Here is a 16,212-nt window from a genome sequence, read left to right as displayed (position 1 = left end):
GGCAGCAGGATCTGGCTGTTAATTAAGTACCAGATTTCCCATTGTCTCAAACCCTACCACACCTTTCCTGATTAAAATAAGCAGCTTTTAGAGCATTTTTGTTTTAGTTGCTGCTCAGCCAAGTTTGGCTGCAGAGCTGTTTTCTGGCATGGATTTCCTTATCAGAACTGTTGCTCCCACTTATCACAAGTGCCCTTCTGATCCCCAGAAAGCAACCCCAATGACACATTTAATTTCCATCCTCCAGCTTGAAGATGCCAGTCACCCACAACTGCTGATAGCCATGATGTAAACAGAAGGAAGATAAACAGGCTTAAGTCATCTCCTTGACCTCCCAGAAGTTTTTCCTGGCTCACCTCCCACTCTGACGAACACCATCTCATGAAAGCCCTGCCCTCAGCATCTTCTCTTTGCCTGTGCTTACCTCACCCCAATTAAGAGGCACACCAGAACCTGTCCTCCTGCTCTGTTCCTCTCAGTTGATTTCCACATGACACTCACCACTGGACACCTCCCCACAGGGAAAGTAGAGTCTATCTCTCCCTCATCTTTCCCCAAAGACCCACCTTTCCTCAGATCAGCAGCTCCCTTCTCCTCCAAGCTCCTGGCTCATGCACACCTGCTCAGAGGCCTTTATCTGGACCTTCTGAACTGCCAGCATTACCCCATCTGCACAACTAGTTATTTGCGACATGGCCACTTACACAGCTCCCCATGCATAAATATATCCAAAGCAGAGCCTTTGCTCAGCAGTGCCCGAGGGCTGCAGCTGCACCAAATGAGCTCCTTTGGTTGGGAGCATGAAAACAGCAGGACCACCCCAGCCACCCCCTCGTGTCCAGTCCAACAGAATTGTATTGATGTTGGACCAACCATCTTGGGATCATCATAAAACACAATCCTGCAAAACAGTTGTGATCAATTCGGATTCTAGCTAAAACCAGAAAGCATAGAACACATGGAAATCCGGAGTACCCACACAGAGTTTCTAGGGCATATTCCAGCAATTCACCCTGGCTTTCCTCAATCAACTTTCCCTTCATCTCATTTCCCTCCTTTATGTTAGCCAAAAGGACTGGTGAACCCATGAGACCCACATGATCTAGGTGACTTCACTATTGTCATGAGAAACCTGCTTTCCACAGACAAAAAAAGTCAGCAAACCACCCCTCACACGACTTAGTTTTGTATCAGAGCTACCACCTAGAAAAGTAACCAACTCTTGTCCTTAAGTGTTTGTCCAGCTACAGCACAGTCTTCTGCTATGATTCCCATGCACTACCTTCTCCTGAAAATGGCCACCAGAAAACTCTTTGAAAGCTGCCTGTAAGATAGCCATCAATTACCATCAGCCCCAGATACCTCAGAGATAACACAGGGAAAGACAAACAGCTGAGAGAAGACCATGTTAGTAACTAATATTCAATTAAAACTTCCCCCTGCATAGGAATTTGAAGGGTACCTCTCAAGTTTATTAAGTCTCTCATCTTGTAGTATTTCATGCAGATGTAAAATCCAGCCTTTCCCATTCATCCTAACACCTAAAAGTTCTCACATGGTTCTCAGTAGCTCACCTTTCTGCTACTATGTATATTTTTCCTTCCAGCTTTCCCAAGTATTTCAGCTCTGTCCCATTTACAACACTACTGCTGTAGAGGAAATGGTCTTACCCTCGTACCTTGGGCTAGAATGATCCTTTTTACAACCCCATTCTCTCTAGCAGTTCTGCACATTAGAGCTTTTTCTCTACCTTCAAAGCATAGTCATTTGGCCTGAGATGTCAGCTCCTGCCTTCCCATTCATCCGCAGTTCCAGTTCCCACCACACTACTCTAGGTGCAAGTTTTCAAACTACTGCACTTTTCCCAAGCAGGGGGGCATGTGTAGAGAAAAGCTTCTCATTAATTGTAAACTAGCTTACAAGAACAGGAAATTCCAGAAGGAAATGGATGAAATTGCATGGAGAGAATGGGATCCAAGCAACACAAAGAAAGCAACAGAGCTCTCTAAATGTAACAAGAAAGCACCTTGATGCTTTGATGATCAGATCTTGATGGGGACTAGAGCTGGTGGAGTCTTTAACAAGAAGACCTATTCGCATACCTATTCACCAACATTATCCAGGTAACAACTTTCCAAAGACCTAAAGGGACAGAGGTAGAAGAGGCAGACAGTAGACTACCAGGAAAAGCCACCTCTGCGGGCCTGGAAGAAAAGCTTTAGCCAGCCACTCAGAAGAAAATCAAAAACTTCAATCCGCAAGAGCAGGTACCTCCTAAAACCTGTGCGCACTTCAGCTTTCCATACAACATCCAATCACTGTGACAAAAATTCCTCCTGGCAGTTTAGCCATGAACATAGAGCAGCACATCAGTGGCAGCCTTCACTCCTCAGGATACAACACTGCAGTGCTCCTCGGTATGTCTCAGACTTAAACAAGGTACACAACTCCTTCTTTAGGGTCTTAAGAAAAACTAGGAGTGTACACCAGCACCTGCCCAAAGATCACTCTGTCCACAGCTCTCTAAACAGATTTAAGAACATGTGCAGATACATTATTTATTGAAGCACAGTGGGACAAGTAAGTTGGTGAAACAAGACAGACCTCATCAGTTTCCTACAAAACTCAGGTACACTTCCTTATTCCAATATGACATCTGGAGTTATTTATAAAGAAATTACAGAAATTAGGTTCTTAACAGGTCTGGCTCCATCAGATAACTTTGGTGGTGGGTGCACATCAGTAAAAGCCTGTAACATTCAGCTTTAAATAGCATGCCCTTATTTAAGTTCCCAAAAATCAGACATTAAGTTCTCCTAAACTGTTAAAAGCAGACATTTGTTCCACGTCACTGCATAAGCCGTGATGCCTCCATTGCAGTAAGATTTCCAATTAGACCTATCATGACTATGTCACTCGGTATTAATCAAATGGAGTCATGACAATACAAGGCAAAAATACTGTCTTTTAATGGAATATAGTTCTAACAGACACACAAAGAACGAAGAGAGTTGGCAGAAAGAGCTGGTTTCTAACATACAATTCACAGTAAATGCAGATATTACTCAAACAAAATGTAATTTCAAAACATACTGGGGAGAAGCAGCTTTGGGTTTTCTGTTTGCTACTACCACGTTCTCACCCACCAGCAGATGAGCACGAACACTCTTAGCCTGGAAAGATGGTAACACCAGTGTTAACCTCCCAACTTTTCCAGGTCCCCAAAAAGACCCTGCCAGCCTTCCCACCCAGGGACACGTCCTGCCCGTCTGAGCAGAGCCAGCCTCGAGACTGGTATGGCAAGATGGGGCTCTACCACTGATTTCTTACTGTTTCCACAAACTTCTCTCAAAAGAGAGCTACCTTTGGAGATGAAAAAGCATTACTAAGCATGAAAATTTTCTCTCTCACACTTAATTCAGGGCCCAATCCTACACACTCTTTCCTCTGGCTAAAATCCCAGCCACACTATAAAAAATTATCTTGCTTTCCACGCTCTGATAACTGGGACTCTTTGCTCTCATTCTTGAATACTCAAATGTTGCTTTGTTTTAAAGTTTCATATTCGGCACAAAAGCAATACCAAATGAGGAACATAGCAGGTTTTGTCTAGTTAAAAAAAAGAGATCTGATCTAGGAGGAAAGTAATGAACAATTTGTGGGAGGTAACATTCACTTGGAGAAAATCAGAGACTACATGTCTCCAGTGTGTTCCACACCTTCCCTCCTGCATTTAATGATATGGCCATAGAGCAGATGACACATGGGATACAAATACATGAGGTATATACAAACTCACACATAGCACAGTCCAGCCACCAGAAGCCTGGAGCTCTGAGCAAGACAAGCAGCAGGAAAAATCCAACTGTGCTGAGCCTCATCCAGATTGTCACTGGTATCTTGAGTGATAAATTGTGTTAGAAAACCAAGTAAGAAACAAGTGTTAAGGCCTTGACCGTAAACAATAATACAGTGGACGGAACCAGATGAGCCCTTGAAGACCCTTCCAACCCAAATCACCCTGTGATTGTATAAGCTGATCCTCTTATCATACAGGAATTCTTACCTTTCATTCCCAAAATACAACTGCTGCCACAGGGGGGCTGCCAGAGCCAGAATCACATATCATAAACAGAAAATATCCCTCCACCAGGTAGGATAGTCTAGTGGGCTGGTCCTCCAAAAACTAACATAGCTGCACTTAATACTAAGGACACATTAGGTGGTTGAAAAAAAAATGTGCCAGGATGAAAGAAATGTGTCTCTTTTTTACTATATAACAGGTATTTCTCAACCTGATCTAAGGAAGATAATTATATTGTTCATCATTCATAAATTCTTCCCCTCTCCATAATTTCCAAATTATTTAACTGATTCCAACAAACTTCAACCAAATGTGGTAGAGAAAATAGAGATCCCAAAGATATTATGCTCTTCCAAATATAGTAACCAAGTAAAAGAGGTTCCATTAAGCAAAAGACTTCAGCATAAGGAAAACCACAGCATTAGACACCAGAAAATGCCAAAGGAAATGAGGCTTCATAAAACTTCCCTGCTTACAGAGAAGTTAATGATTTAATTAAAACTAGACAAAGTCAAGGGCAACTAGATCCTACTGCCAGTGGGATTGTCACTAAGTGATTTTTCATGCTGAAGTTCAAAGAGTAAGACAAGAAAAGCTTTCAAGAAGACTTCAATGAATAGTCCCACAAATAAGACATGGAAGAGCACATGTACTTTTAGCTGAGAAACTAACAGACAGGTAAAGCTGGTGTTGGGGTGGGACCCGAGGGGCTGCTTAATATTTCTTTCAGCATCATGAGAACAACAGAAGTCCACTGAGCCATTTAGAGTCTCTTCTCCTATCACTAAGACTTCCAGAAGTCAAGATGCCAGTAAACCCACCACTGCAACCACCTTCCAGTTCAGGCAACCCATCAGGGAAAGGAAGGATTCTCCCCTACTCACCCTGCTGCCTATTAAATTCAAGGGGAGCTAGATCACACATGCATATGAGCTAATTCTATCTATCCACAGATAACAGGCACGTGATGCTCAGGCACAGCAGGAATAGTCTCTCTAAGTCATTTTGGGATTTCCAAGGACCAAAACCAGTACACCTTGTAAAGTATTTGTGCTTATTCAGAGTGTTAGAGCAGTTTCAGGCACAGTATCATACCTGTTCTACCATACAAAGGGCTGAAGTGAACTTTCCCTACCACTGTGCATAATCCTGCCATTCTGTATTATATAAAAACTACTAGATCTTCACAAGATTTATCCTAAAACCAAACAGATGTCTTGTCCTTATCTATTCCTCTCGAAGTTTTCCAGTCCCTCAGTGTTCTTGCTGCAGGCAACTTTCATCTCACATCCAGCCTAAATTTACTCACAGGCAGTTTATACCCATTTGTTCTTGCGCTAACCTTGCCCTTTAGCTCTAATAGTTCTTTCCCCTCCCTGATGTTCACCCCTCTGATGTATTTATAGACAGCAGTCCTATTCCCTCTGAGCCTTCATACTGTAAACTAAACAAGCAAAACTTTTAATCTCCTCTGGTCAGTGAGGCTCTCCAATCCCCTAAACACCACGCTAGCCCTTCCCTGCACCTGTTCCAGCTTGAATTCCTTCCTTGTGGACGGGCAACTAGAACTGTACAACACATGCCACAGAAGGGTCCAACAAGGCACTGTACAATAGCATTAGTACACCCTTACCCCCCCAGAAATAAATCCCCAATAATCTGTCTTTTCCACTGATGCATCAGCTGTGACCCTCACCCTGCAGTCAAGTAACAGACCCAAGGTTTCCCAAGAGCTGACGAATGGCGTTAGGCCTCTGAATAAACCCCCAGTGACAAGCACCGAAGTGCTGCAACTGAAACACTACACCAGCATTAAAGGCATAGCTTTATCCTCTCAATTTAGTAACCACACTGGTTCAGTCTGTGGTGTGTTGACCAGACTCTCAGTCCCAGCCGGGAGCGTGTTTGGCCTTGCCAATGCTGAGGCAGCCACACTGCCGAGCACTTATGGGAAAACATCTCCAAAGAAAAAAAATAGCCATAAACAACACTCTTGCCCTGAACCAGTCCCAGCACTAAAATCCTATGGGAATGTAAGATAAATTTGGTCAGAAAGCTAAATCACAGGCTCAAATCTCTACAAGCCAGAAGGATATGCAAGGGATACATTTACTTTTTATCCCATTTTTCTTGTCATCTCTCACAATCCGCTACCACCACCAAGAAACAGGATACCAAGTTAGACAGACCTTGTATGTGCCACTACAGAAACAAACTTCTCTCTCATTTATTTCAATATTGGGTGTCCATTCTTCACACTCTCTTGCGGTCCTATAGGTTCTCACCATTTATATTCAATTTTGTAATACTTTGGGAAAAAACTGAGAGATATTGTTGTCTAGTACACTCCAGCTCACAAACTTTGTTTGTTTTATCCAACTATCAGCACATCCACATTGTATATAAAACACTAAGTATCACTACTCCACTACAGTTCTTCCCACCCCTACTGGAAGATGACAACCCTTCCTGCTATAACCACTCATTATTACAAGTGTTAAGAAAAAGCCACAGGAAAGCTACAGTAGTCCTTTTTTTCCTGCCCTCAATAAGGAGGACTGAAGTTGATATTAAATTTGATCTAGTCCAGCTGCTACAGATCTCCTATTCTGCACTGCATCCTCTACTGCACTCTCCATCCTGCTGATACCAAAGAGATAAGAGCTGCACCATAATCCGATCAAATTACCACACAGAGTGGTAAATGCTGGAAAGGCAGTCCCAGCTACTAGAGCTGCAGGGGAAAAAAAAAAAAAAAAAAAAAAAGGTCTCCCCGGAGCCTTCTCTTCTCCAGGCTGAACACCCCCAACTCTCTCAGCCTGTCCTCACAGCCTAGGAGCTCCAGCCCTCGCAGCATCTCCGTGGCCTCCTCTGGACCCGCTCCAACAGGTCCACATCCTTCCTGTGGTCTTCCAACCTCTTAGGCTCTGGGGCTGCAATCACAGGACCTACGTGACGCAGTCTATCATGAAGGAGTCCAACACAAAGGCGTTGCAGCTTGTCAGGTGGGTGCTGTGCAAAGGAGACCTATCGTTTCAAGCTGGGCCCGAAGTTGTGTGCTTGGAACATCTCACTCTCCCTTGGCACGTGGATGCACCAAGGTGAGGTTGTACTAAATTAAATTTCATGGCTAAGATTGTACATAGAGAAGCTTTCGCTTTACCAGCAGCCCCGCTACTAGAGCTGCAGGAAAAAAAAAAAAAAAAAAAAAAGAATGATCAGCTGGAGTGGGAATTAACAACATCAACACCTAGAGGAAATGCATATTCAGAGCCAAAACTCTGCTCTTTCATAAATTGAAGGCAGGAAAACCCACCGATTAGGAGCATGCCAGCACAGGAGCCTAAAAATCAAACACCAGGCATGCTCTACAAGTGCAGTTCGAGCCCAGTGAGTTGTTAGCCCTTTGTAAAATAGCTCTTCTCCCTACATGAGACGAGTCAGAGGCGGTTTTTGCCAAGATACCTTTTGCAATATGGGCATATGCAAGGAATAGACTCTACTCACAATCCACATCTCAAGACCCCTCTTCCTCCACAGTCTATTTCTTGTATCTTTTGGGCATCAAAACTAATTCATTTTTATTAGCAATTACAGCTTCATGGTAAAGAGGTTTGAGGGATGAAACTGCTAAATTAATGTATGTATTACTGATCCTCATGTATCCCTCAGAATCCCAAAACTCACCAGCTAATAGCAGCTGCTTGGAAACCTTTTACAAGTCTCTTTTTTTTCTTCCCCAGATGGTGAAGTCTTTTTCTTCCCTTGTGCATTAAATACACAAACACGCTTACCGAATTATCATATCAGCCCATAACCATGCATGATAATTATTTCTTAAATCGGGATTTCTTCCACCGAATTTCAACCAAAATAAACATAGTATAGAGAACAAATGTATGCTTATAGTGAACAACCATTCATCAGCTTAAGTAACTCTAATAGATGCCACTTTAAACTAAGCCTGCACCATCTGTTCTACCCCTCAATTAGAGAAGTCGAAAAAAAATTATTCAATACACAGTTTAAGAAAGCCAGCTAATTTATGTATGTAAGTTTTATTTCTCTTCAGCTCAGTGAAGCATGCTCTTGTAATGCTTGATATGCAGACACAGATCAGAATGGAAGGCTGCTTTCTCTAACACTATTAGGAGTTTTGTCAGGGGAAATAAAATTTCCCTGCAATGTTTCACCATATAAAAAAAATTCTCTGTAACATCTCACCATACATTTCATTTTAAGAGTGTGATGTCTCTAAGTAACAAAATCAACTAGGAGCTAAGCAAATCAAATCTGCAGTCCTGCAAACATGAATGCAAACAAACCTCAGAACACAGCCGTGCACAGCTCTCACCCTGACAGACAGGGTCTACCAGCACAGCCAGGAGGCCTTCAAAAGTAGAAGTGTCCTCAGCCTCCCAGGTCTGTCAACCATGTCCACTCCTAACTCCCCTTTCATGGGAGTTCTGTGAGCTGCTGGGCACAGAACCCTGCACAGACCAAGCTGCTCTGGGGCAAAGGGATCATCTCATGCAGGAGCAAGATACTCTCCTTGGCAAGCAGTGCCAAAAAAATCACTACCTGCCAAAGCACAGGAAAAAATCCAAAGTTTCATCCAGTTCCCTACTGCAAACCTCCACCTAGTTTCATTTCAAACTGGCCTCTCCTACCATTTTGCAACATGAGAAAACATTGAGTAGAAATTCTCTTCAATTTGATGGACCCTGATCTCCTTGAAGGCTGTCACCTCCAAATCTCTAAACCGAGTTCACTCTTGGGTGTTGCTAGTCAAAAACAAATGAGCAATACCAAGGGCTACTTCGAGCATAAACCTCAGTTCCAACAGCACAGACCACACATCACAGGGAAGAGAAAGGTGCAAGAGACCTCATCCCCATTGCTAGATGGAGGAGACCATACCATACTCCCCTGTTGAGGAGAAGCAGGCAAGAGAAGGTGACTGCCAAACACCCTCAGTTCACCTCTATGAATATCAAGCTGGTAGAAAACTACTTTAAGATCATGGACATATTCCCTGGCATAAGCCACACCTCAAAATGAAACATCAAGGGCACATCATAGTCTGGGTACTGAGAAAGGCAAAACAGCCACAGATGAGTCAGGAGATCCTGCATACTTAAACATCAGCATTACTAAATACCGCCGCAAGCAGCTCAAAGTGAGATTGTTCACCAAGATGATTTCAACTCTCTTCCCTTGCTATAGGATTGTGAAATTGAGAGGACATGTTGAAGCCCCTGATACTGCTGCGCTGTTTTGCTTCATGTCTCGAGACAGCTCAGTGCAGGCCTTAGTTATTGCTCAGGGATTCAAAGCTCTGCAAAATTGCACTCTCTTTTTTTGCTTAGCAGGGGAAGAAATGGAGTCTAGCAGAACCACCATCCCGAAACAGCACAGCCTGAGCAAACAAAGCACTTGAAGAAACGAAGAGGCAGGACTCCTGTTTGGTCTGCAGCATCCTGCAATACATCCCCAGCCTGACCTGGCTAATATACCCCCAACTCCTAGTGCCCATGCAGACACAGGCTGTTTGTTCTGAGTAACTGAGCTCCAGAGTAGAGTAAGAGCTTTCAAAGAGAATTCATCTTGTCACTCTGCACCATTCTGCTCTCTTCCACCTACCTATAAGGACTGCTGGGAAAACACAGGCCAGGCAATGCCTGTTGGGTTCAGTTCAAGCACGCTCTTGGTAAGCACAGGTACACAAATTATCTTGCACTGGACCTGAGTATCTTGCTTCATATAACTACCCTCGTGTTTCCTTGACTTGAAAAGTATCCTGAACTATCCAAGTGCCTTCAGCTGCCTGTTATAAAGCAGGGGCCAGTGATCAGGTCACAAGGCCATTTGTTTAAAGACTTTCAGAGTTCTGAGTGCTATCAGAAGTGTATTAGGTTTGTTTCACACATGATGCTTTTATAGATTTGGACATCATCAAGGAAGCGAGAAGCATCTCTTCCCCCTCCACCATTGTTTTTTTGCTGCATCACTTCAAAGAGAAGATCGTATTGTCTCCAATCCTAGTGTTGAGGTCAAGAACTTCATAAAATAACGTCTGGTTAAAATAGAAACAATGTACAAAAACCACCAAAGCCTAAAAATGTCTATGACAGTCATGACTTGGATAGCTCAAACCTGCCAATGAGGGAGACAGCTTGAGCTCTCCCTCTAAATGCATAGTAATTTCACCATCAATTGAGGCCCCTTTTAATCCGAACCGAACTAGATTGCCTAGGAGATTTCACTTCTCTTTGGTTCGCTGATGTTTCCCCAGTGATAGCACATAAACGCAAGTGTTTAGCTAGAAGAGTCCTAGACAGGCAGGAGCCGTGAATCAACTGGATGCTCTCTGAGATAATGGGTCTGTTTTCCAAATCCAGTCTAAGTCTGAGAGCACACATTTTATCTCTGAAGTGTCAGGAAATTTCAGATCATGCAGATGATCTCAATCTTCATTTTAAGCTGATATTTTTTCAAATGAATGGAGCGAGGTGAGCAGAGAAACAGACCGCAAATATAATGGCTTTTTCAACCGTGACCAAACAACTGCAATTTAGCTCTCCAGATGGCTATTCTAGGGCAGCGATGCTTGGCCTTTCACTCCCAGGGTTGTTACACTAATCCATGAACTGTATCAGATGACACCAGCTACCCTGTTCTCCCACACAGATCTGAGCTTCTGAACCCCCACACCACAAGCAGTCAGGAAGAAAGGCAACAGTAACACAGATGTAGGCTCTAAAAGAAAAGGCAGAGGTTGGAATATGAGGATGCACTAACCCTTGGCTGGATCCTGAAGCAGACCTCACTGCATCACTAACCTGCAGATAGTCGGCTTGCCCCACTTAAAGGTTTCACATCCTCTATTATACTCATTCACTGAGAAAACACCCTCCAGACATCCGAGACATGCCGCTGTTATGCTTACTAAAACTTATTAAACACAGCAAATGCTATCTATAGAACACACACATTAATGAACAGTCAGCTCAGCAGCATGAGTTCTGGAACGGAGTCACTGCAGTACAGAAGTGCCACCAGTTTGTTACTGGAGAATGAACATTTCAAGTGTGTATTTTAGCAGACAAAAGCCTGGGAAGGGGGGTGGGAGACACACAGAACAAGTTATCCTTAAAGAAATTCTGCAAGCTAAGTGTGATGCTGGAAGTGCAAAGTACTGGATAGCTTTGCCATCCACATCCCCTCATAAAACCCATGCACATTTTTTAACAATTTCAAGTTTACTGTGCCTGGGTTACCTTTCCACTGAGAAACATGGAAGTCTAAGAGAAATCCAGTTAACAATAAAAGAGGGAATAAGAACATGCAATGCTCTCAGAAAAATATATGTACACTACTTGCTAATGACAGCAAACTAAGATTTCTTCATGTGCTCAGCCAGAATGGATCCCCTATTGAGACTGTATTGGCCTTGGAGATTTGTTGCTTTGGTTGGGGTTATTTTTGTTCCTACACACCAAACAGCTTCTACCACAGCTGCTTATTGACAGAAGCAAAGAGAAAAAAAAATGCAGTTGTGCTGAACACATTGACCAATACACTGCAAACTCACAATCACTTCTCAATCAAAATCTGTTAGAAATAGTCTAAATTGATCTGAGGATGTTCATCTCCAGAGCACTCGCAACCTATACAGCTAGTCACTTCTTCACTTCCACAGGAAAGAACTCCACTACAACTCTCATTAACTGGCTTCAGGCTCAGCTCTCCACTTCTTCACTTCCACAGGAAAGAACTCCAGTACAACTCTCATTCAGGCTCAGCTCTGTAGGAACTTTAACTCTCAGATTTTTCTGGAGTTATCAGAAAGGAACACTGTCTCCTATTATACCCCATACAACAGCTTAAGTACCCTATACTTGTCAGAGTGCCTTGTGAATGGACCATAACAGGTTTTCCAAGCCACAGCTGAGAACCCCTCCCCACTCCACAGGAGATGGGAGTGGCAGGACTTTTTCACTAAGACCTGGAGGGAGATGAAGCAACTGGACAGGGATAATGAGATAGTGGAGTTTCATGTCCTACCAATTCATTGCAACACTGTCAAATTCAACAGAACTTATGTAAATAAACACACACTACCTTTCCTGAGCTAAGGGCAGCAGACCAATTGTACTTAAGCGCGCACAAAAAATGGGGGGAAGCAGGGGGAAATCTAGCAAGATTTTATGACAGTGAAAAATACTCCTGTTTATACATGCTTTTTGCAGTTTTATAAACTTTTTTAATATTACAGGAAGTCATCAACATCACTGACTACTGGGATGATCAAAGCATGCCACCAGCTAATAAAGTACACAAAGAAACCAGGATATCATGAAGTATGAACACCAAATGTAAATCCATGTATTAAAACCCCATTTACTGAATTCTTACTGCCTTTTGTTCTCAATATATCGGCTATCAACTACAAACAAATACATCAAGAATGGTTGATTCAGCGTAATTATCAGCTTACAGAACAGTCTATCAGAAAGTCTACAATACAACTTTCAGTTAAATTACGTAGCACTTGGAATAATTGGAAGTTTCAATGTAATCTGACAAATCTTACCTTATAATTGCTGGAATTTACCCAAGAAGTGGCCAGTCCATCAACCATTTTATCCAGCATAGTCTGATCATGTTCAAGATCAGTTGACTTCTGTTTATCTGAGAAGTAATCTATCAATTCCTGGCCAACCTGAAGTCTCTTTCCAACATCCTTCTGCAGCACCTGCGCTAAGCAGTACTCCATACTGGGCTCCATAGTGTCTTAGAAATACAGCACCAGCAAGAAAGCTAGAGGGCAGTAGGTCCGAAAAATCCCTCTATAAACGTACGCAGGAGGTCGCCTCTTTGTTCGATGAAGGTTACTGAGGGTCTGGGTTTCAAAGATGCAATTCTGAGAATGGCAACAATGCACCATGTGTGTGTGAACAGCAGCTGGCAGGATATTAAAAGTCCAATTTAAATAACTAGTAATAGACGAAGCAACGAGCTGTGCTGTACTGTTGAGTCTGCAATAATTCCCAATTCAGCAGTCCATTCTGAAAGAAATGAAAAAGAACAGTATTATAGGTTAAATTAAGACTGGAGAAAAAAAAAAAAAGATTGAAAGCATGTCACAAAATAGGTTATTCATATACAGCTGTGAAGCTGTGATAAGCTGGATACATGCAGCATTGTTCTATTTTAAGGAATCAAACAAGGTAGGTCAGGACAAAAACCTTTGGTTCTTCTTTACAATAGCAGTTACCCATCACTTCCCTAGAAGCTTTAGTGACAGCAAAACTGGGGCTTAAGTAAGAGCTGATTAGTAATCAATATCATTGCAACTACCACCGTCACCATCCACCCACAAAGGTAGAGACAAAATCCTTGGGCAGGTCACCAGGAAAACACATCTGCTTTAAGAAGTGAAAGCAGGACGAGGTCTGGATCCTGTTTTGACTGTCGGCCTTCAGCGATCAATGCCATCAGCTTGCCAGCAAGGTGCAGCACTAACACTGGGCTCCAGGAATGTAAAACAAGCAGTTTCCAAAAATGAGGTGCTCAAGCTTTTTCTAGGCTGAATTCTGTTACATCCCAACTACATAGGAAACAGCACTAGCCTAGTGCAATAGCGTAAACACAGGTCAATCAACAGTGCCTGTGGTGTCATGAGAGCCAAGGCTACGTACAAGAAAGGCCAGGACAAACTTTGCTGCCACTCAGAGGCACAAGATCATCTGTGACATAGGTTTCTGGCTTGGGTGTAAAAAGAGTGGCTACGTATGTGGTTTGGTTATGCTCCCCAAGCCTAGAAACTATCCCATCCACAGGAGAAAGGGACTCAGCTGCATCTTTTTTTCTTTATTTGTCCCTCCATCTGCAGCCAATGAATCCCTCCAGGCAGACATGGAACAGACCCCAGGCCTGTCCTCCACCCTCCCACAGACCAGGGCTCCCAGCATCACCATACTGCTTCCTGAAGCATTCCCTCTCTCAGGTTAGCTATTTTAGGAGGCTGTGATAAAAATCCAGAGTATCTTTTTGTTTCCCGTCTAATAATATCTGAAGCTAGAAATCTGCCCTACTTTTTCCGCCAGCATAAGGAAAGCAGGTCAAGCTCAGAGCAAGGGAAGAGGCCGTGGAGCAGACACCTGGTTTAATAAACAACTGGAAGGAAGCTGGAGGCACAAGTTCACTAATTGGAAGCACTGGGGCAGCAAATCTAAATACCTTCTGTTTGAGCAAATAAAGTCTTCACAAAAGTCTTAATACAGCGAAGTGGATCTGGCAGCATATAAGATGACGACAAGAACCCTAGCCTGGAAACAAAAGCACGCCTCACACAGCAGACAATTTCAGCTCATTAACTCACCTCCATGCTCCTTGGCCAGACATATAATCCGCCACATCTTACCAACACCAAACACAGCATCCAGAGGCAGCACAGAAACGTGTGGTCTTGAGCTTCCGTAACCCTACAAGCGCTGCCAGATGTGTCCCAGGTGCCCACACTGGCTGCACCACTTATTCATCGGGTAAGAGTCACCAGAGAGCAGGTCCCTCTGTTCCAGGCAGCCAGTTCAAATCCCTACAGGCTGTGGGTGCGATCAAAACTGGTTCTGTACATCCAGAGACTCACCTCAGCCAACTGCCTGGCAAACCCTACCATCAGTCAGAAGGTATTGTGTGTGCCTGTAGACCAAAAATCCCTCCTCACCAGCAAAACCTCACCCTCCAGAGCAGCGAAGAAGCATTAGCTGCGACTGCACACTCAGCACCTAGGGCTTTACATTAGTGCCAAGACTACTTACTACTTGTGGCCACTACCCAAACCTGGACCATCTAAGAACACACCAACTCTCACCATTTTGCTTAAAGTCGCTTCAAGACTGATTTGACTTCAAATTCTAAAATTGTCAACACCACCCCAACCAATAACCTCAGATAAACTCCTTTTTTTCTTTCTAAGAGATACTGGTTCCAAACTAAAGGAAAGACATACCTTTTGTTATTGCTGAAGCCACAGCTTCTCACTTGTTTCACCTGAGCACCAACCCTGAAAGCAGTGCTCTCAGCTTTCCTGTCCTCAACCAAAAGTGTTCACGATATGGCTCCTATTATCCACGGCAGATCAGGCAGAAAACCATGGCTACTTCAAGCAACTGTAAAAGCACAAGAGAATTTTTCCTCCAAGTCTCCCTGTCTGCACCTTTGAATATTGGCTCCTACCCTCTAGCATGGGCTGGTCTTGCTCCTTGCTGCAGGCGCTCCAGTTATGTGAGCCAGTATTACACACAGGAGCCTCTAAGCATCTAACAGAAGGGTTTTCACACAGTAGGGAGCATTTCACTGGATACCTTGCTAGCAAAGAAGCTACTGGAGAAGGGGCAGACACGTGATACTTAGCAGCCACCATGTTCTAGCTGAAATCTTTCAAGTCAGCTGTGTGGTCTGCTTCTGGACTCCAGAAGCTGCACACATGTTCAAATGGGGAATCTTCTGTTAAACTGGATAGAACACAGCAAAGAAAGTCCCCTAACTGCTTTTAAAATGGAAATATGGAACTTGCTTAAACTTGAAAATTCAGATTACAGAAGGGCGTGAATGACTTAGTTACCCCAGAATAGCCATTTTTTTATTAACTTCACACATAGACAAGTCTCAACACATCCAAGAAACCATTAGCTGGCCATCCTGCCATGAGAAATGAACATTCAAAGTTCCAGGTCTTTCTTCTATGTGGTTTTCATGTAAGATTTTGTAAGTCTCTGCCTATGGGCACAGTCTTTTAAGCAAACTAATATAATCAAATTTCTCTCCAAGTTCTTCATTTTTTAAACATGTGCAGGAAGACAGGATAAAAATTACAGTGTACTGTAGAAGAACAGAATTGTGTCATAATTAAGGATTCTAATCTAAAAAAGATCCACTATGCATTACAGCAACACCATCAAACACACATAGGGGAGAAGAGCCAGAAATACCTTTAAGTCCTGGGGAAACCAGTAATAGTAAGCCAAGAGGAAAGGCTCAAGCTGGCTTTTATCTACCAGCCAACAGGTGTTTAAGTTGCACTTTTTTTAACTAAAAAAAAAAAAAAAAAAAGCTTTTCC

At 43.1% G+C, this 16,212-nt stretch overlaps 1 protein-coding gene across 13 annotated transcripts in view; it reads right to left on the bottom strand.

Annotated features, from left to right (window-relative positions):
• Positions 1–13,146, bottom strand: part of CLASP1 (cytoplasmic linker associated protein 1) — a 178,113-nt gene extending 164,967 nt beyond the window's left edge. For 7 of the 13 annotated variants that reach the window (XM_014939521.1, XM_014939528.1, XM_014939553.1 and 4 more), the window contains exon 1: positions 12,681–13,146. In XM_014939521.1, coding sequence (XP_014795007.1) covers positions 12,681–12,875 — 195 coding nt within the window. In that variant the 5' untranslated portion in view covers positions 12,876–13,146. The remainder of the gene's footprint in view (positions 1–12,680) is intronic. The other 6 variants (XM_014939537.1, XM_014939567.1, XM_014939585.1 and 3 more) reach the window with 1 other exon arrangement.
• Between the last annotated feature and the right edge of the window lie 3,066 nt (positions 13,147–16,212).

This window comes from Calidris pugnax, unplaced genomic scaffold (assembly GCF_001431845.1).
Source record: "Calidris pugnax isolate Ruff unplaced genomic scaffold, ASM143184v1 scaffold21, whole genome shotgun sequence".
Classification (NCBI taxonomy): Eukaryota; Metazoa; Chordata; class Aves; order Charadriiformes; family Scolopacidae; genus Calidris; species Calidris pugnax.
This window is presented reverse-complemented; position numbering and strand designations above follow the sequence as displayed.